The sequence below is a fragment of the Megascapheus bottae genome, chromosome 7 (assembly GCF_031878675.1).
Source record: "Megascapheus bottae isolate mThoBot1 chromosome 7, mThoBot2.hap1, whole genome shotgun sequence".
NCBI classification, from domain to species: Eukaryota; Metazoa; Chordata; class Mammalia; order Rodentia; family Geomyidae; genus Megascapheus; species Megascapheus bottae.
Window position 1 is genome coordinate 58,477,064 of NC_143515.1, and position 21,780 is coordinate 58,498,843.

The window sequence follows — 21,780 nt, forward strand, 5'->3', positions numbered from 1 at the left end:
AAACAAGGGATGTTTTGTCCTCTCCTCTTTCTCTCCTATCAGGATTGGCTGGCTTCCTAAGATTTGTAGGGAGGGGGAGGCAGGCTGAGAATTTCAGGTTTTTCCTTTGGAAATGGTCTGTAGGTCTCAGGTCTCAGATAGTTCTATTCTTTTATTATTTATGTATTTGTTTTTCAATTCCAGGCTTCCTATGACACTTGAGTTTATTACTTCCAGGTCCATTAAGTAGCTTTATTATTACTTTTGTGGGGGGGAGGGAAGGGTCATGGGGTCTGGGCACTGTCCCTGAGACTTTGTGTGCTTAAGGCTAGTGCTCTACGATTTAGCCACAGTGATACTTCCGCCTTTTTCTGAATCATTTGTTGGGGCTAAGAGTCTTATGGACTTTCCTTTCTGGGCTGGCTTTGAACAGGGATCCTCAGATTTCAACCTCCTGAGTAGCTAGGGTGACAAGTGTGAGCCATCATCTCCCAGCTATCATTTGGCTCTTAAGTGTTCCCCAAAGGTCTGTGTGGTGAAAGGTGGATTTCTAGCATGCTGCTATTGAAAGATAGTGGAAATTTTTGAGGTGGAGTCTGATGAGAAGTCTTTAGGTAGTGGGATATGCCCTTGAGGAGGATAGTGGGATTGCCTCTGTTCTCTGTTTCCCGGACATGAGATGAATTGTTTTGTTCCACCATATGCTCTCTGCCACTACCACCTAGCATCTCTACCAGAGGCGTACAAGGAAGGCATCCACCTATTCATAGACTACAACCTCTGAAATTGTCAGATGAAATCAACTGTTTCTTTTTAGAATTGATTACAGCAGGATTTGTTATAGAAACAGAAAGCTAACATAAGTGGCATGTTTCAACCAAGACATCTTAATTCACATTAATTTCTCTTGTAATTGAAGAATTCATGACTGGGTCTCAGGACTTGATGTGACAGAATGCCTCTCTTATGCTCAAGTGGGGCAAGGCATCCTTCTCTTCCCTTCCCTTCCCTTCCCTTCCCTTCCCTTCCCTTCCCTTCCCTTCCCTTCCCCTCCTTTCCCCTCCCCTTCTGCCTGTCTGTCTGTTTAACTCAGGGCCTGTTTCCTGCTGGGTAAGCCATTTAAGCCACTCCTCTGGCCTCTTGAGGGCATTTTCTTTGTGGCAAGTAGGTTATTGGAGCAGAAGAGAAGAAGCTGGCAGATCAGGGCATGTTTGAAAATCATACCTCATGTTATTACCAATGACAGGTACTATGGGCCTATGTCTCTAATGGCTACTCTTCTCCCCTCATTCTTGCTGGCAGTATTGTAATTTTGCTCAGGTATCAAGACAACTTCGAATATGTATGCTTTTCTAATAGATTTGATGTAACTATGTCAATTACATTTTATTTGTCAACCATTAGGTTAGGACTGGTAATATGTAGTAGCTCTGAGCAATGATACTGAGTGAGAATCTAAGAGCTTCAGGAAATTTTCTGTCTGATGGGAAGAGTTTCAAGGTAGGAAATACACCCTCTTTTATTTTCTCTGTTGTGTTTTGAGGTGGCATATAAAATTTCAACTATAAAAGATAGAGGAGTAGACAAAAGTAAAACAAATAAATGTATAGAGAAAGGAAAAACAAATGAGCTGGGTGCCAGTGACTTCTGCCAGTAATCCGAGAAACTTGGGCTGATATCTTAGGATTCAGAACCAGCTGGGGCAGAAAACTTCTTGGGACTCTTATCTATAATAAGTCAGCAAAAAAAAAAATGTGGAAGTGGAGCTGTATCTTAACATCTTAAGTGGTAGAGACCCAGCCTTGAGCAAAAAAGCTAAAGAAAGCCTTGAATGCCCATGGCTCACACCTGTAATCCTAGCTACTCAGGAGGCTGAGGTCTGAGGATCACAGTTCAAAGCCAGTGTAGGCACAAAAGTCAGTGAGACTCTTATCTCCAATTAACCACCAGAAAACAGGAAGTGGTGCCGTGGCACTAGCTTTGAGCTGAAGAGCTCAGTGACAGTGCCCAGGCCCAGAGTTCAAGCCCCACAAGCAACACTAAAAAAAAAAAAAAAAAAAAAAAAAAAAAAAGCTAAAGGAGAGCACCCTGGCCCTAAGTTCAGTATGGGCAAAAAAAAAAAAAATCTGTTAATAAAATGTAGACAAACACACACCCAGAGTTTTCACTTCAGTGTGCTTTGTGTAGGAGCCGGGAACTGACTTTTCTGAAAAGTTCCCCTTGCTATTTGAACAAGGCAAGGCATTTTCTCTGCCTCTGTGGGCAGCATTATGGTAACTGTAATCAAGTAAGAGGATAATTCATCATTTAGTGTTTGTCTATCAGTGTAAAGCATGAATTTCTCAAGGGCAGGAGCTGAGTCCAACTGTCCATATTAATAATTCCAGTTCTTTATATAGGATCTCAAATATTTATATTTTATCTTAACAATATTACTATTGTAATAACAAGGGTTAATGACCTGCACGCATTCAAAACATTCTAGAAATGTTTATGCATAACCTTATTCATTTTCACAACAGTTGTGATATAATAACAATAACAGTTATCTGGTAAAAAAAAATTTAGACAAACCAAAAACAGAAATTGGGCAAGAAATACCTAGATTCTCTTATTATATTCTTGAATGGTAAGTTAACAATTCAGAGATATATTTACTTTTGATTTTACTATTATATGAGCTATTATGTTATGCTTTTCAATTGTTAAAATTTTTGAGGTTGGGTCTCTTGTTACCCTTACCCTAAAGTATTCTAACTAAACCATGTATTATTAGTTATTACTCCACTGAAAATGTTGAAATAACCTGGTTTCTTTCTCAAAATTAGGTCATGTTCAAAATGACCTTGCTAGAAGTCGCCTATGAACATTAAACAGAAGCCTTAGTAGGTTACAACTGTCAGTCCATGGAGGAAGCAGCTGAAGGCTTGTAGGCCTGAGCACACGTGTCAGCAGCAGGAGGAGAGCTATCTGTGATCTATGGTGGATTGGAAGCTTGTGCCCAACTCTTATCCTTAGGTATATTGTCTGGGGAATCAGGCAGAGTCATAGACTTAAATCACCCATATTCAGATCTTGGGCTCTAGCTCAGTAGTAGAACATTTGCTTAGCCTGCAGAAGGCCTTGGGTTTGGTCTCCAAGACAGCTAAAAAAGGAATCATAATTAATTTACTAGCTATGTCCTTTGCCATACAAAAGCTCTGCAGTTTAATGCAGTCCCACTTATCCAGCCTTTCTCTGATCTGTTGTGATTCTTGGTCCTTATTAAGAAAGTTTCGACCTGTGCCAAGGAGGCCTAGTGTATCTCCTATTCCTTCTTGTAAAGTTTTCAGTGTGTCAGCTTTTACCTCCAGGTCTTTGATCCATTTGGAGTTAATTCTAGTGCAGGGTGACAAAGAAGGATCCAACTTTAGTTTTCTGCAGGTGCTTAACCAGTTCTGCCAGCACAACTTGTTGAAGAGGCTGTCTTTCTTCCATTCTATTTTTTTGGCTCCCTTGTCAAAGATAAGGTGGCCATAGGTCCGTGGTTTAATATCTGGGTCCTCAGTTCTATTCCATTGGTCTTCAGGCCTGTTCTTGTGCCAGTACCAAGCTGTTTTGAGAATTATAGCCCTGTAATAGAGTCTAAAGTTTGGAATTGAAATTCCTCCAGCACTGTTCTTTCTGCTAAGAAGTGTTTTGCTATACGGGGTCTTTTATTATTCCATATGAAATTTTGAATTGCCTCTTCTATTTCTTTAAAGAATGACATTGGGATATTGATGGGTATTGCGTTGAATTTGTAGATAGCCCTTGGCAAGATTGTCATTTTCACAATGTTGATTCTTCCAATCCAGGAGCATGGGAGGTTTTTCCATTTCCTTAGTTCTGCTTTAATTTCCTTTTTTAGGGTTTTAAAGTTTTCTTTAAAAAGGTCCTTTACATTCTTAGTTAAGCTAATTCCTAGGTACTTTATTTTCTTTGAGGCTATTGTGAAAGGAGTTTCTTTCCTGATTATTGCCTCGTTCCTCTCACTGCTGGCGTAAAGGAAGGCAGTTGATTTTTGAGGGTTGATTTTATAGCCTGCTACTCTTCCAAAGCTTTGAATCAGCTCAAGGAGCTTGGGAGTAGAGTCTATAGGATTCTTTAAATACAGAATCATGTCATCTGCAAAGAGGGATAGTTTTATTTCTTCTTTCCCTATTTGGATCCCCTTTTTGCTTGCTTCTTGCCTTATTGCACTGGCTAGGAATTCTAGTACTATGTTAAAGAGTAGTGGAGAGAGTGGGCATCCTTGTCTCGTTCCCAATTTTAGAGGGAATGGCTTTAGATTTTCACCATTAAGTGTAATACTAGCAGTAGGTTTCTCATACACAGCCTTTATTACATTGAGGAATGTTCCATGGATTCCTAGTTTCTCCAGAGCTTTTAACATAAAGGGGTGTTGGATCTTGTCAAATGCCTTTTCTGCATCTATTGAGACAATCATGTGATTTTTGTCCTTGCTCCTGGTGATGTGTTGAATTATATTAATTGATTTGCATATGTTGTGGGAGAAGATCTTCACCAACCAAACAACCGACAAGCCTCATATCTAAAATATATCAACAACTCAAAAAATTGAATCACTCCAAAACTAATCTCCAAAGTAACAACCATCCCATTAAAAAATGGGCCAAAGACTTAAAGAGAGTCTTCTCTGAAGAAGAAACAAAAATTGCCTATAGACACATGAAGAAATGCTGGACATCTCTGGTCATAAAAGAAATGCAAATCAAAACAACTCTAAGATTCCACCTCACTCCAGTTAGAATGGCCAGGATTAGGAAAACGAATAGTAACAGATGCTGGAGGGGATGTGGCCAGGAGGGATCACTACTACACTGTTGGTGGGAGTGCAAACTCATTCAACCACTATAGAAAGCAGTGTGGCAGTGCCTCAAAAGGCTAAACATAGAACTCCCCTACGACCCAGCAATTCCACTACTTGGCATTTACCCAACCATCCAGAATCTAGGGCATACTAAATCCACTAACACAACAATGTTCATTGCAGCATTATTCACCATAGCAAAGATATGGAACCAACCTAGATGTCCCTCAGTTGATGAGTGGATCAACAAGTTGTGGTATTTGTACACAATGGAATTCTATGCTGCTGTCAGAAAAAACGACATTGACCCATTTGTTACGAAATGGAAAGACTTAGAAAAAAATCATATTAAGTGAAGTAAGCCAGACTCAAAGGAACTTAGGCTCAATGGTTTCCCTCATTTGTCATAATCAGTAGAAACCTTGTGCTCTACTAGCAGAGATCTGCAATAGAGCAAAACCTTGATACATAAGGCCATATAGTATGAAGCTAATTGAAAGGACCTCTATGATATTGAAACAAAAGCCATATAACGAATGATTGTTGTCCTTAATGTACTATGTTATCTCTCATCTCCTTTGCTGTCCCTTGGGTATCTCATATTGTTACAGTATCTCACTTTGTTATCTGATATATTGAATTTATTTGTATTTGGTTATTTGAAATTTGATAAGGAAGGGGGGAAAACCAAGACGGGGGGGGGGGGGTGGATGGGGGGAGGGTAATGGGTACCAAGACATGTGAAAGGGTATCAATGTATGTGAATTAATGCACCTTCTATCTGGCAAATATCATGTAACCCTTTTATTAATTACAATAAAAAATAAAAAAAAGAAATCATACACTTTCACCTGATTTATCTCGGTCGCCAAAGGATTTTTTTTTTGAAATTATTCATTGTTTATAACTGGGGAATAAAGAACTCTTAAAAATAGAGTCTAATCATAATTCACAGAAAGAAAATTCCAATTGGCTAGTTAAAAAATATTTATAGATAAATTCTCCTTTAAACCACAATAACACAAATGTTTTATCCCTCAAATGGATGATTATCAGGAGTCCAAACTCTTTCAGTGACAAAAATGATAACAAAAAAATGTACTTCATCATTACAATGCACAGAAATGATTCTTAGAGGAGAATTCAGAGGTGTAGTGGAAATCCATGATTAGCCTCAAATAACTATTTGTGTAATTTTATTGGTTAAAATAAACATCTGTTCCTTAAATGAGAAAATACAATATGATAATATGTTTTATATTTTGTTTGTTTGTTTGTTTTTTTGTTTTTTTATTGCTTATTTTTTTATTGTAATTAGTAAAAGGGTTACATGATATTTGCCAGATAGAAGGTGCATTAATTCACATAGATTGATACCCTTTCACATGTCTTGGTACCCGTTTCCCTCCCCCCCACACCCCCCACCCATCTTGGTTTTCCCCCCTTCCCTATCAAATTTCAAATATCCAAATACAAATAAATTCAATATATCAGATAACAAAGTGAGATACTATACCAATATGAGATAACCAAGGGACAGCAAAGGAGATGAGAGACAACATAGTACATTAAGGACAACAATCATTCATTATATGGCTTTTGTTTCACTATCCTGGAGGTCCTTTCAATTAGCTTCACATTATATGTCCTTATGTATCAAGATTTTGCTCTATTGCAAATCTCTGCTAGTAGAGCCCAAGGTTTCTACTGATTATGACGAATGAGGGAAACCATTGAACCTAAGTTCCTTTGAGTCTGGCTTACTTCACTTAATATGATTTTTTCTAAGTCTTTCCATTTCCTAACAAATGGTCGCCAAAGGATTTATGATTCTACACAGTAGTGTTTTGGCTAGCCCACTGTAGATCCTCTCAGGCTTAGGGCACTCGGTCTGTGGTCAGCTTAGATGCTGCTCTTTTCTCAGTTTCTCAGCTACATCTCTTCTATATTAAAATATTTGCTGCTACTGTTGTTCCTGTTTCTTCCATTGTTGTTTGAACTCTTCTGCCCTCTCTGAGGAGTTGTTGCTTTAGTGGATGCTGGTCAGGATAGATAAGAAGTCAAGACCACCTTATTGTTTATTTTCTTACTTGAGAAGCTTGGAAACACAATCTTTTCAGAAGTGGATTTAGATTTCCCAGAATCATTTGAAACTTTTTAATACATTCTATCTTTTTGGAGAAAGAGAGAGAGAGAGAGAGAGAGAGAGAGAGAGAGAGAGAGAGAGAGAGAGAGAGAGAGAGAGAGAGAGAGAGAGAGAGAGAGAGAGAGAGAGAGAGGGAGAGGATCCCTGAGTTCTGATTGTTGAAAATTTTGTTGTTGTTTAATTTCTTTTTCTTTTCTCATGATTTATGATGGGCATTTCTTGGCTTTGGTCAACCTGTCCTTTTCTTCCTAAGTTGGATGTCCTGTAAGTCCTTTTTCCATGTTCAGCTTCTCACAAGTGATTCCTTTCTCCCAGTATGATTATTCTAAAACAAGGTTGTCAAACACATCTTGTAAGATAATTTTGAACTACTGACCTGTGGCCAAAATATAACTAGTAAGAACAATATCTTTGCAGTCCTTTTTGATTCCTGTTTCTTTCTTCCCAGTATACATTTGTGCCCATTGTCATTCATGAGACCCCCCAATGCCCTTGAGAGAGGACTATGAGGATTAATTAGTTAAGATGAGAACCAACTATCAGTTTCCTACATTCCCTCCTGAGTGGGGTGGGAGACCACTGCTTAGACTGGGAAGGCCAGAAACCATTGAGTTGGTTTCCCAAGGCATGCGGACAGTGCTAGCTAGAGGATGAAGGTTTGAAGCGGAAAGCGATTCACAGGATGAAAATCTACAGGCACGAACAGACTTCTTGGAAGAATGTGATGTTCTGCATAGAATTCCTCTTAGCTTTGGTACTCAGTGGACCAGAGACTCTGGAAGCATCAGAACTCTGCACATTTGGCACAGACCCTAACTTTCTCCACGGGCACTGCCAGTCCTGGTAAAGATATGGCTCTGTCCACAAGGGCTTTGAGAAAAACAAGGGCTGTTGGGAACAGGAAGCCTACATCAACACTAAAAAAATAAAACCTGAAGCTTGTATAGGAAAGAGACATGATAGAAGTTTCCATCTTTGACAAATATCTTAAATTTTTATATAGAATAAACAATACTATCATGTTTTGAGCCAACCAGTCTCTAATAGAATTATGTGGCCTATAATCCTATAATGTTTCCTTCCTTCTTTCAGTTTTGAAGAAATAAAAAGATGTAAAAGGTAAATACAGTGGATTTTTTCTTTTGACTGTATTTTATTGTCAGGATGATGTATAGAGGGGTTACAGTTACATGCATTACTTTTTATATATTGATACCCCTTCTCATGTTTTTGTCCCCATCTCCCTCTCCCTATGCCCTCCTTGGATGTTTTTGTCGGGGGATGCTAGTCTAGTTCTGGGGTTTGAACTCAGGTTATGGACACCATCCCTGAGCTTTGGTGTTTATGGCTAGTGCTTTATCATTTGAGCCACAGTTCCGCTTCTGGCTTTTTGGTGGTTAATTGGAGATAAGAGTCTCAAGGCTTTCTTGTCTAGGCTGGCTTTAAACTGCAACCCTTGGATCTCAGCCTCCTGAATAATAATAAAGGGGAACCGCCAGTACTTAGCTTAGTGCAGTGTGTGTGTGTGTGTGTGTGTGTGTGTGTGTGTGTGTGTGTGTTTAAATGGAATAAAGATCATCCTGTGCAGCATGGGTTTTCTCCATGATCCACACAGAAAAGAAGGTTGCAATCCCCCCAGTTCTATTTTCTTCTTGATATAATTAATATCACCTTCCCACATAATAAGCTCAGAAGGGGAAACATTGACGTCCTCTTATGTTCATGGGTTCAAAGGAGATAGAAACAGGGATAAATAAGTTTGGAGGCTAAATGTGTTCTACAATGTCTGATAGCAGCACTAGGTATGTGGGGAGTAGAAAATAGTATCTGAGATGTATGAACTTTAAAACTAATCTATGAAAATTCTTCTAATCACTAGTTGAGCAAAAATTTCAAAAGAATATTTTTGTCATCATCAATGGTCAAAAATGTAAATTTTCTCCTATCAGTAGTACACAGAAAAGTGCAATTATAAATGTTCCATAGATTTCCAAGCCTGAAGAGTATTTGTGGTTGTTACTGAAAAGAAAATTTGATATACCTTGAAATCTGAAGATCTCACAGAACTTTTCCCAACTTTGGCAGGTCTAAGAATTTATACAACATTAGCAATGAAATGTTATGAGTCTGAGGAAGATTTTTTTTCTAGGTGACCAATAAATAAAATATTTACTGATTATGCTACAGGGCAAAATAAATTTTCTTCCCACATTCTCTTTAGAAAGCATAAACAGCCAAAGACTCTGCAACCTTGGAAGGTATAGGTATATAATGAAGTTAATTACTAAAAATATTACCTTTTTGAGTGTTTTTTTGTGTTTGTTGTATGCATTAGCTTTATAAAGTTTGTGACTTGGGAGAATTCCCTTTTACACTCTACACATTTAATAATTTGTTTTCTTGAAGCATTTCCCCAATTTGTAAATACTTTAGGCTTATGAATTTTCAATCAATTATTGATGGAGTTACATGGCCTATAATTCTGCAGGTGAATGGTATATATCACTTGCATTGATCAAAACAAAAAATATTAAGAATGCTGCTTTAGGCAGCAGAAATATGTAACTTTACCAAAGAAGGATTGCTGGTGCGAGAACTCAGTATTATTGCTACGCATTTACCTGTGATTACTTCACATGTAGATATACATTAGTATTATTCCCTGTAATTATCTATTGCTGTATGAAGAATTAGGCCAAAATATAGAGTCTTAGAGCAACAACCATCTCACAGCGTTAAATCTCACCACTGGATGGTGAACAGGATGATCTTGAAAGATAAATATTTGCCCAACAGATCAGGTGGCAGTGACATTACATGCTGCTATCTTAGCTTGAACAAAGAACTATTATGGGAAATGGAAAGAAGGAATTCAAATTCTGAGCAATATAGTTAGAGTCAGATCTTAAGAATGTTAGGAAAGCAGAGACATGGCATAAGATTGTGTTAGGGATGAGGAGAGATTTTTATCATCAAAGTAGAATCAATGAAGCTATTCCCTTGACCATAAATTCTAGATTAAATAGATTACAACAAGGACAATGTATGTGTTTCTTCCTGCCAGCAGGTCTGTTTTTCAGAAGTTCATAAGTGTGTGTGTGTGTGTGTGTGTGTGTGTGTGTGTGTGTGATGAAAAAAAAAAAGACTAGACTGCCCTGCCATTGCAAATAAATTACATTGATCGTAATATAAATATAGATGTCTATATCTAAAAGCAGCCAAAACATACAGTTCCTCTATGAAGTCTGGTTTCCCACTGACTTCAAAGGCATTCTTGAGAGCAGGACTTGTGGGAAACATTTAGGTCGTGTTCCCATAGGCTATCTGAGGTGGATTCCATTCACTTCCCTGTTCTCAGAGGATCTGAAGCACACAGTAATATTTGTTCAAGCCACGAGTACATTTTATGTATCATTGCTATTTTTACTCCTTCATAACTATTTTTTCAAAATGCTATGAAATATGACATAGTTCTAGGCACTGTCCCTGAGCTCTTCAGCTCAAGGCTAGTGCTCTTCCACTTTGAGCTAGAGTGCCTCTTCCAGTTTTCTGGTGGTTAATTAGAGATGAGTCTCCTGGATTCTCATGCCCAGGCTGGCTTTGATCTCAGCCTCCTGAGTAGCTACGATTACAGCCGTGAGCCACTGCACCTGGTTTCTATCAGCATTCTTTCCTATGGTGATCTTGACTTAAAGATTACGCTCTAGCTACTTTTCAAAACATACTTAGCAAGTCCAGTTGATGGATTTGCATTTCTGTTTCTCCCTTTACTAAACTATTTTAGTGGACTCCAAGGCACTTATGAACTCTGTAGAAGTCACTTGTCCATGCAGACAATCCTTATTGTATCCATGACACTTATAGGTGTCTTCATCCTGGACCTTAGCTCCTCCAGGCATCCTCAACTGTTTTAAAGACATTTAAGAGCTATGCTTCTGGCTATTCAGTGGCCTGAATGAATACTAAATGATTGTGTGTGTGCATGCGTGTGTGTGTGTGTGTGTGTGTGTGTGTGTGTGTGTGTGTGTGTGTGTTAAGAGTCACTAGATGTACCTGACTGAGCTGGCTCTGAACCTTGATCCTGAGATATCAGCTTCCTTAGGAACTAAGGTTATAGTGCTCAGTCAAAAAAATGGTTCTTATGTCTATAGAGTTTTCAGTGCTTAGCTGTAGGACAGTGTATTATCCAGAGATGATACATGATACATGTTTAAGATAATACATGCTTAAGAACATGGGCAATCCGAGCAGATAGAACTAGGTTCAATCTCAGATCCTCAACTAACTTGTCACGTGCCCTTGAATAAATCAGGTTACATTTTAATTCTTAATTTTTTTCATTTGTAAAAGGCTAACAATGAGTATTATGTGAACAATGCTTGCCTTGAGGAGTTATTTTTGTAGGTTACATGAAATTAAGAATAGCTATTCTATTAATTATGCTCCTGTTATTCAAAGGTAGGTCTTAGACTTGAAGTATCTACTTCATTAGATCAATAATCATGTTGCTATCATTTATTGACAAGTGCCAGCCATCAAGGTAAGTATTTTATTTACACTATTTGTAATCATAATGAACAAGGCTGGGTAGAGAGACCTTTGCTTTTTAGCAGAGGAAACAAAGGTCAGAGAGGTTAATTTTCACAAGGTCATAAAACCAAATGCCATAGCTGGTGTTCTTTTCACCAAATGAATGCTTACATATGGCAGTTTAAGTCACTGCTCCTGTGGATAAATAGAGATCAGAAGGACCATAATTTTCCTATTGCATTCATGACACATAGCAGTCCTTTGCTTTAGAGAAAAACTGAACCTCTGATACCATGCATTGAGCCCATGTAGAAACCCAGCCTTTGATAGTGGTGTCTGAGGAGAAACTGCTTTGCAAGATGCCTACAATTCTCATTCTGAGACAAATAAGGTGACAGGAAGGTATCCACCTGTACTTATGGTCCTATAGCATACCTTAGCCTCAAGAATCCTTGATGTTTTCAATTATCTCTAGAGAGTACTGAGTCAGACTGTGGCTTATCAGTTTGGATGCAAATTAAATCTTCTGCCTATGAACAGCTGCTGGCTGTGGATCTCATGTTCCTCTGAGTTCCGTGTGTTAAAGTCTTGTTCCTTGGGCTAGCATCATTGAGAAGCAGTAGAGCCTTTAAGAGATGAGATCTAGTGGGAGGTCTTTAGGTTATTAGGGGCTGGTCTGAAAGAGGGATTAGGGGACCCAGATCCCTCCTTCCCTGTCATTGCTCCTTGGCTTATAATAAAGTGACCCATTTTTCTCTGCAATATGGTTCCTGACATTGCCATCTGGCACCCCTAGAAGAGGCCATTGTCTCTTACAAGAGGCTTAAAATCTATAGCTCCACGCGATCATGGACTGGTGTCTCCAAAGCTTTGCACCAAAACAAATCTTTTCTTCTTACACATCATCTAAGGCATTTGTTATAGGAGCATGAAGCTAACACAATAATCAATCCAGTTGCCTCTAGTACAGTAGGAACTCTGATTTTTCTACTGACTCTACAAGAACTTTTCTCCTTCCAAATGTTTGTCCTCAAAGCATGGATGCAACAAATCAGTTTGCCAATCATTGCACAACTTCTGGGGTTAGGCAATGTCCACTAACACAACGAGGTCAAGGAAAAACACCTGTAGAGTTCCCCATGAAAATCAATCATGGGGCAACTGACTGATTCTCGTGCTTTTGATGCTACCAGGCTCTGAGGCCAGTCCCTAAAAGCCCTTCCCTGGTTTTAGTCTTCTAGGTCTTAGAGAAACTTCTCTCCTGTACAGATCCCCAGGTAGTCCAGGAAAGCAGTTCACTCATTTTCTGAGAGCTTTTCTTCTTCTTCTTCTTCTTCTTCTTCTTCTTCTTCTTCTTCTTCTTCTTCTTCTTCTTCTTCTTCTTCTTCTTCTTCTTCTTCTCCTCCTCCTCCTCCTCCTCCTCCTCCTCCTCCTCCTCCTCCTCCTCCTCCTCCTCCTCCTCCTCTTCTTCTTCTTCTTCTTCTTCTTCTTCTTCTTCTTCTTCTTCTTCTTCTTCTTCTTCTTCTTTTTGTGCCAGTCATGGGACTAGAACTCAGGGCCTAGGCACTGTCCCTGAGCTGCTTTTTGCTCAAAGCTAGCGCTCTACCACTGGAGCTATAGAGCCATTCCCAGCTTTTTCTGTGTATATTGTACTGAGGAATTGAACCCAGGGCTTCATGCATGCTAGGCAAGCACTCTACCACTAAGACACCTTCCCAGCCCTGAGAGCTTTCCTTGCACATTCTTGCATGCATCTTTAGGAACCACAGCTTCCAAGAACAGAGGAACAAAAGCAATCCTTTCCAAAAACCCCTTACATCATTGAAAAAGCAACCAGATCTTCAGAGAGTGTAATTTGCCACAGCATTTTTTGACTTTCATTTTCAGAGAAAGCCATTTAGCGCATTTAAACCACAGCAATACTACCTTTCTATTGAAAGTCGCACCACTTCACTTTTGTCTGCCTGTCTCTCCCAGCCCCGCCCTTCCTCTTCTAGCTGATGCCCTCCAAATCAAGGAAATGATTTTTATTAAAGTACATCTAAATCCTGGCTGGCTTTTTTTTCTCATCTCATGTGGAAGAACATTATATCTTACATTAGCTTTATGAAGATGAACAAGATGGCAGGATGATTTCTGATCAGTGCTTGCTTTCTTCTTGCCTTTGGTATCTCCTCTTCTTGAAGAAGACTTCTAAGAAGGAATGTCTTTGGCCGGGCATGGGGGCTCATGCCTATAATTCTAGCTACTCAGGAGGCTGAGATCTGAAGATCGCAGTTCAAAGCCAGCCTGGGCACTAATGAACATGAGACTCTTATCTCCAATTAACCACTAGAAAAGCAGAAGTGGTTCTGTGGCTTAAGGAGTAGGGCAATAGTGTTGAGCTGAGGAGCTCAGGGACAATGGCTAGGCCTAGGGGTAGGGTGATATCCTTGAGCTGAAGAGCTCAGGGACAACACCCAGGCCCAGAGTTCAAGTCTCATGACCCACAAAAAAAAAAAAAGAAAGAAAGAATGTCTCTCTGAGAGGTGGCAGTGAAATAGTTTCTTTAGGAATCATTGTACTTTTTGGGGGGCAACTATTTGTGCGTGTGTGTGTGTGTGTGTTTTACTAGGGTTTGAACTCAGGGCCTCATTCTTGCTAGGCAGGAACTTTACCACTTAAGCCACACCTCTATCCCTCCAAGAGGTTATTATAATTGGCAGTACAGAAGTTTGAACTGAGTGCCTTAAACTTGCAACCCAGGTGCCATACTACTTGAGCCATGCTTTCATTCCTTTTCTTGAAAAATAAAAGTTCGGCTCAGATATGACACATATTGGGAAGGGAATGGGTTTGGGAGACCAAAATGAGCAGAATGCCAAAATGAGGAGAGGAAAGGAAACAAAAGAAAAGTAAAGAAGAAAAACAGAGGGAGTAGTTGACTTGTTACTAAATAGAGTTGGATTCCTTAAAGGCAGGGAGAAGAGGAGAATAAAAGCTCTTATTACACTTAGATCACTTCGTCTTCCAGAAGAGTGTTATGCGGACAATAAGAAAGTGAGCTGACTTAGGTGCACCTTACATGCAGGAATGCATTTAGGCAGCCGTTTATTGTCATGTAACAACTTTGATTGCGACAACTTTAATTTAGCAAATGGCTTATGTTTTAATTTTGACATGGAAATAACTTTCTAAAAATTAAAAAAACTAACAACTCTGTTAGTGAATGATTTATTTCTTTTCTATGTGTCTCAGTAACTTTTTTTTTTAAGTCAGTAAGTGAAGAGTGCATAGATCTTAGCTAAATGATCCTTTTGAAGTTTTCTTCTTGGGGCCGGGAGTATTGCCTAGTGGTAGAGTGCTTGCCTAGCATGCACAAAGCCCTGGGTTCAATTCCTCTGTACCACATACATAGAAAAAGTCAGAAATAGTGCTGTGGCTCAAGTGGTAGAGCACTAGAGAAAGCTCAAGGACAGTGCTCAGGCCCTGAGTTCAAATGCCAGGACTGACAAAAAAAAAAAGAAGGAAGGGAGGAAGGAAGGAAGGGTTTTCTCTTCTTCCTCCTCTTCCTCTTCCTCCTCCTCCTCCTCCTCCTCCTCCTCCTCCTCCTCCTCCTCCTCCTCCTCCTCCTGCTCCTCCTCTTCCTCCTTTGAAGCACTATGTTCTTGGGATTGATAATAAAACAGAAAATGTTCTGACAAAGTGAGTTCTCCAAATTGTAACAACGACATAAGGACAATGCTGCTTCATAAGTTGATGAAGAGCTTGTTCTTGCTTTGAAGGAGAGGAGAGGGAGGGTAATTATTCTTTGGATTGTAGTGGTAGTTCAAGAACGAAACTATTAATTGCTCACAAAATATTACAAAGAACTTGGATATATTCCATATAACCCCATTATTTTCTTTTACCGTTCTTTATCTCTTGCTTTCCACAAACATATGATGCATGTTTTTCCTACTTAATATTACAAGCACTTTTCTATTATTAAATTATTAATGATGGGGATTTTAAATTACAATAATAATATATGGAATGTAAGTTTCACCAAACCTTTGATCCATCAAGGAGATAAGATGTTTGCTCTGCAAAAGAAATAATTTTTTTACAATTGTTTAAAAGATTTCAAACTTATAGAAATGTCAAGAATAAGGTGCTGGGAGTTTGGTCTAGTGGTAGAGTGCTTGCCTAGCTTGCACGAAGACCCGGGTTTGATTCCTAGGTACATACACAGAAAAAGCCGGAAGTGGCACTGTGGCTCAAGTGGTAGAGTGCTATCCTTGAGGAAAGCCCAAGGACAGTGCTCAGGCCCTGACTTCAAGCCCCAGGACTGGTAATAATAATAATAATAATAATAATAATAATAATAATAATAATGAAATTTCAAGAATAAGATCTAAAATTCTTGCCTAATAGTTACCAGATTGATGAATTATTAAGCTTGAGCTTTTCTCTCTTTCCATACCACCTTCTTTCTCTATGTACATATTTTTTTCTGACTGTTCAAGTGGCATTTGCATACATTATAGCCATTTATTCCAAATCGTCTCAGATTAGTTTATTGGTAACCCCTTCAGGTTAACTTCTGTGCTTTGTTGACATACCTTGTTAAGTTTTTGAGTATGTTCCTAAATTCTGCCATAGAAACAGTATTCATAACCTGTCCTGTACCTACTTTGACCCAACTCAGCCATCTCTCTAAGGACTCCTGCTTCCTTTGGGAAATGGTGTTATGACCAAGATTGGGCACAACATATGATCATTGCTACTCTTGAGTTTTTGCTAATAAGCCTGTTTTGTGGACAAAGTTGGTAAATACATGCACACACATATCTATATGTTTGTGTGTTCATTTATATGCATGTTTAGACTTCCTTTCTTCCTTCACATGAACAAATTTAATACCAATTTGTTGTACCAAGGACATTTCATTTTGCCATACAATCTATTTACATACAATTATTTACATACAATCACACACAATTACAAAGGCACTATTTACATATAATTTAAAGTTACATATCATTTATCTCCTCTGTCTCTCTCTCTCCCATCCTTCACAAACCGAAGAAGTCGTGGTTTGAAATCAGGGTCTCAAGCTTACTAGGCAGACCATGTTTCCAGCCTACATGATTTTGGTTTCACACACACACACACACACACACACACACACACACACACACTAGCAATCTTGAGACCATATCAGTTATCTCCAAGTTAGTCCATCTGGAGGGATCCATCTTGCTATCATTCTTTTATAATTGAATGTCCTTTCTTCCCTGATGAGAACCATGGATCTCTGTAATATCAAGACATTCACTCATTTGCTCAATCCTATGATGCTTCTAAAATAAGTTCAGAATTTCTTTGCTCATAGTTCTACACTTACAAGTATATCATAAAGAATTAATACTAGTTTTTTTGTTGCTCCTCTGATGGAACAATATTGAGAAATATTTATGTGTCCAATATAATACTTGTAAATTGTTTGGTTTAGTTGGCTTTTTTTCCTTTTCAGAATGGTTATATTATTTTTAAATACTGTTGAGATCACTCAGTTAATTTGTTTTCACTTTTAGTTCTTTTTAATAATTTAAAATTTTTATTGTCTGGGCAATGTATAGAGGGGTTACAATTACACTCGTCAGGTAGTGGGTGCATTACTTCTTCAACATTGATACCCTTCTCCTGTTTTTGACCCCCTTTCCCTAGCTCATCCCCTCCCAGTCATCTTGTTTTCCCTCTTCCCTTTCCTATTTCAAATAAACAAATGAACATATATACAATGCACCAGGTAAAAAAAGTCAGATACAGAAACCACATGAGATTAATCATAAGGGGAAAAAAAGAGAAAAGAAATAACTGCACATAGTACAGTGAAAACAGCAATCACAATCACTTTTAGTTCTTATTAATTTATTTGATCACAGAGAAAATGTCTGCAGAAGTTAATGCTATCCCATAAAGGGACAGGCAGAGAGAAGTATCCCTCTACTAGATTCCTTCTGCCCTTGGAACTCGTTTAATTGCTTTGGTTTAAACTTCTGGATTTCATTCTTATCATTTCCTCTTCTCATATCAAAAGTATCCTGATTAAAAATTAGATATGATCTTTTGCATTTTACTTTTTTCATCTAATTATGTTTCATGGGAATCAGTTCATAGAAGTCTATGGAGATCAACCCCTCTTTTTTAAAATAATCACAAAATACTCCATCATGAATATTTATCACCAGTCCTTGGTGCTTGGTCATTTAGATAGTTTTCAATATTTTGTAAGTAATATGGCAATGAATTTCATTGCTAATACACACACCACACATATTTTTTGGACAATAACTTTTTTTAGTTGTATCTTTGGGGTAAATATGGGCTGAAGTAAAAGCAAATAGGTTTGATGGCTATGTTGCAAGCTTCTATCCATAGGGGTTAAACATGTAAAAACATTCATTCTCACTAGCAATAAGCAGTTTAAGAATAACATCCCTCCACATCTCAGCCAACACACTATAATCACAAGCTTTTGAATTTTTGCTAAATGGATGGTTGAGAAGTTGTTTCTTACTGCCATTTTTCTTCATCTTTCTCACCTTATCAATAAGATTGAGTGCTTTTATATATGTAGGGTTCAGTTTTAGAACTTCTTATAGAGAATTGCTTTTGCTCACTTTTCCCTATGAGATTAAAAAAAAACAAGTTGCTTCTTTGGAAGAAATAGCTTTTGGCATAATTTACATTTATTGAAGGCAGACCTCTTGAGTTACTACTATGGATACGCTATGGATTCTGGACTTCACACACAGCCTGTACAGCATTATAGTGAGTGAAAGCAGAAGCTCTGTACCCACAATGTTCACCTTCTAGTACCACACTTGTCATTTAGGCAGGTTGTTTTACCTGTAGTGCCTCTGTAAGGTCCATCTGTAGGAAAGGACTAATAATGGCATGACTCCTAGGATTGTTGTAAGGATTAAATGACTAAATGTGTTTATGTAGACTAGTGCCTAAATAGTAAACATCATCTAAGTATTCACTCTTTGGAAACTTCTCACACTTTGATTTCTTAAGAATACTGTTAGTTGTACAAAACAAGAACCTGGAAGTTTAGAAGTATGAGATGGGTTACCGATAGAATTAGGGTTACAAACCTATTTATTGGTTTATTTACTCATTTGTTCATTCCACTGTTTTTTGGTTTTTTTTTTTTTGCCCCTGAATCTCTGTCATGTTCCAGGCACTGGTCTAGATCCTGTAGAGAAATGGAGAAGTCAGGCTCAACTTCATATGGATTTTCTGAGTGATGAGGGCAGAAGAGATAACAAAGTCTGGAATGAAGCTGAAATTTCACTATGATAAGAGATGGGAGAGAGATGGTTAGTGTGGGAAATGGAATAACACTTTTTGCAGTCAGGAACTATGTACCTGTCTGGGGCACTATAATAATAGCCCATGATATTAACAATGTCTGATAGTAGAGAAGACACCAATTATAAAACCAGTTGTGAACTATACAACTTGTGTGTTGGAGATGGGAGAGGAAAGCCTGGGAGGTAGTGAAGGAAGGGATGGCATCGTTCAAAAGGAAGTGTACTCATCACCTGACTTCTATAACTGTAACCCCTTTGTATATCACCATTACCATAATAATAACAAACTATAACAAAAAAGAAACTAACTGGTCAGCAGTGTAGCCTTGGGAATGACCTAAATTCTCTTGGGGCCCCTTGAGAAGCATGGTCAGTGTTACATTAACTGTTGAGTCTAAACAAAAGCTTAGTCTCTAAAGGCAAACACACTCATTTTTGTATCTTTCATGCCCAAGATGATACTTTGTAGAGTGAGCTGGCCAATATTAAATAGATGTCATCTGTGAGGTTATGAAAGGAACCCTATTATTAAGCAAGTAGCTGATTGGCTTGGGTCAGAGGCATTGAACTGGTATGAAGGGAGTTAGACCAGAAGAAACTTCCAAATCCCTTTCCCTGGAAGACAGGGGACTAAACAATGCCCCAAACAACTCAACAAAAGCCCCCCCCCCTCCCTTTTTTTGCCAGTCCTGGCCTTGAGCTCAGGGCCTGAGCACTGTCCTTGGACTTTCTCAAGGCTAGAGCTCTACCACTTGAGCCTCAGCACCACTTCTGGCTTTTTCTATGTATGTGGTACTGAGGAATTGAACCCGGGTCTTCATGAATGCTAGGCAAACACTCTACCAGTAGGCCAAACTCCCGGCCCCAACAAAAGCCCCTCTTGAAAGGCACTATATAAGCTTCATGCCACTGCCTTTTTAGAGGATGAAAAGCTCTGTGAACTTCAGATTTTTTACGAGAATACCTGGACTAGATAGCCATTTGGATGCCTGGACACTTTTAAAATGCAGCTCAGGCTGTGGTAAAAATCCAAGGGAACAGGGGCCGCGTTTCACAGACGCCTCTACTGAACTTTAAACTGGGACTTGAACTTCCTACAGGCTGTCACTGGACTCACCCCAAGAAGGTCCACCATGGTCAGGAAAGGACCTGTTACAATTCATTTTCTGATCCAGTGCTTTCGGCCCAGGCGCTGAGAGCCAGAGGCCGAGGGTATGATGGATAGGGTTAAGAAGAAATGGTTAGGGTTTCCTGAACAGATCAGGAGCAGATGCCAACAAGCCTTAGGGTGGTGGTGGGAGGGGGGACTTCAGGCGTTTGTTCAGAGAGAGAAGAGAGCGGGAGGGGAAGCAGGGTACAAGTGACAGCTGGCGGGTGCGGGAGGAGGCTGTGGGGTTGAGACGGTGAGAAGGAAAAAGGACAAGGTCACCGGCAGGGAACTAGCCCGCAGGAGAGGTGTGGAGAACTGGGTGACTGAGGCAGGGAGGTGGGATTTCTCTCGAGGACCGGCCGCAAAGGGGTGTGGTGCCGAGCCCAGGGCAGCGTGGGTGGGGGGACGAGGGAAGGGGGAACGGGTCACCGGAGGTCCTGGCGGTCCGCGGATGGGGCGAGGGCGCGGCCTCGATGGGCGGGGCCGTGGTGGGCGGGGCGGCAGCGGTGGGCGGAGCGCGGCCCCGGTGGGCGGGGCGCGGCTCACTGGGCGGCGCTAGGACCTGCGGGCCGGCGGGCGGGCTCCCCGGAGGTTGATAAAGCGGCGGCGGCGTTTGACGTCAGTGGGGAGTTAATTTTAAATCGGCACAAGATGGCGGAGGGGGACGAGGCAGCGCGAAAGCAGCAGCCGCCCCAGGGGCTGAGGCACCGGCGGCGGACCGGCGACTCGAGCGACGGCGTTAACCACGTCTCGTCCACGACCTCGTTAGGTACGGGCGGGCCGGCTGCGGGCCGCGGGGCGCGGGCGGGGTGGAGGCTGCCGCGGCCGCCGCCGCCCGGGCTGCGGACACTGGCCGCGGACAGCGGGGTCCCGGTCCGCGGCGGGCTCGGCTCTCGGCCGACCTCCGCGTCCTCCCGCAGGGCCCAGCCCCCGCCGCGCCCCGGGATCCTCGGCGCGCGGCCGCGGACGGCGGCGGCCCCAGGGCCGCGGCGGGAGCCGGGCGAACCCAGCCGGGCCCGGCCCCCCTGCCCGCTGGCCGCCGCATGGCCGCCGCCGGGGCCGCCCCGACCCCAGGGGGGCGGCCGTGAGCCGGGGCCCGCGGGCCGGCCGGGACGCACGGAGGTCGCCGCTGGCGAGCGGTCCGCCGCTGCCGCGCTCGGGGCTGCGCGCGGACGGGGAAGGAGGGGCCGCCGGGGCGGGGTGGCAGGCCGGGCAGCGCCGGCGGAGGAGGACGCGGGAAGCCCGGCCGCCGCGCTGCCCGGGCCGGAGACCGACCCGCCAGGCCCCGGGGAGGGAGTCGCGGTTCGCAGGCCGAGGCAGGACCCCGGGCTCGCGTTCCCGAGCTCCGCCCCGGCGGCGGGAGGCCGGAGTTGGCGGGGCCGGGGTGTGTGTGTAGGGGGGGGGGTGTTCGGCGCCCAGGGTTACGAGTCCCCCGATCACCCCGACAGTGCGGGCGGCGTGGAGTCAGCCGCTCCCCGGTGGCGCGGGGTGTGAGGCTCCGTTCCGCACGCGCGGGGCGCCCCTGCCCCCTCGGAGGAGGACGCAGCCGCGTCGGCCGCGCGGCGGTGCGCGCGCCTGTGCTTCACTCACAGCACCCCTATTTTTAGGAGTTTAACATTTGATCTTGTCGTTTCATTAAACCCATGAATCCTGAGTTGGGGATTTCGGTGCTACTTAAAGGGAAAGTCTCCCCCCTCCCCCCCCAAAGCCTTATAAATCGTAAAAGCCCATGGTTTTGGGTAGGTAGGTGCAGCCAGGGTTAAAAGCATTACTGGGT

The 21,780-nt window shown here is 41.4% G+C and overlaps 1 protein-coding gene across 3 annotated transcripts in view; it reads left to right on the forward strand.

Annotated features, from left to right (window-relative positions):
- Positions 1 to 20,603: 20,603 nt before the first annotated feature.
- Positions 20,604 to 21,780, forward strand: part of Atl2 (atlastin GTPase 2) — a 49,169-nt gene continuing 47,992 nt past the window's right edge. For 2 of the 3 annotated variants that reach the window (XM_090337125.1, XM_090337127.1), the window contains exon 1: positions 20,604 to 20,772. In XM_090337125.1, the coding sequence (XP_090193251.1) occupies positions 20,655 to 20,772 (118 nt within the window). In that variant the 5' untranslated portion in view covers positions 20,604 to 20,654. The remainder of the gene's footprint in view (positions 20,773 to 21,780) is intronic. The other variant, XM_090337126.1, reaches the window with a different exon arrangement.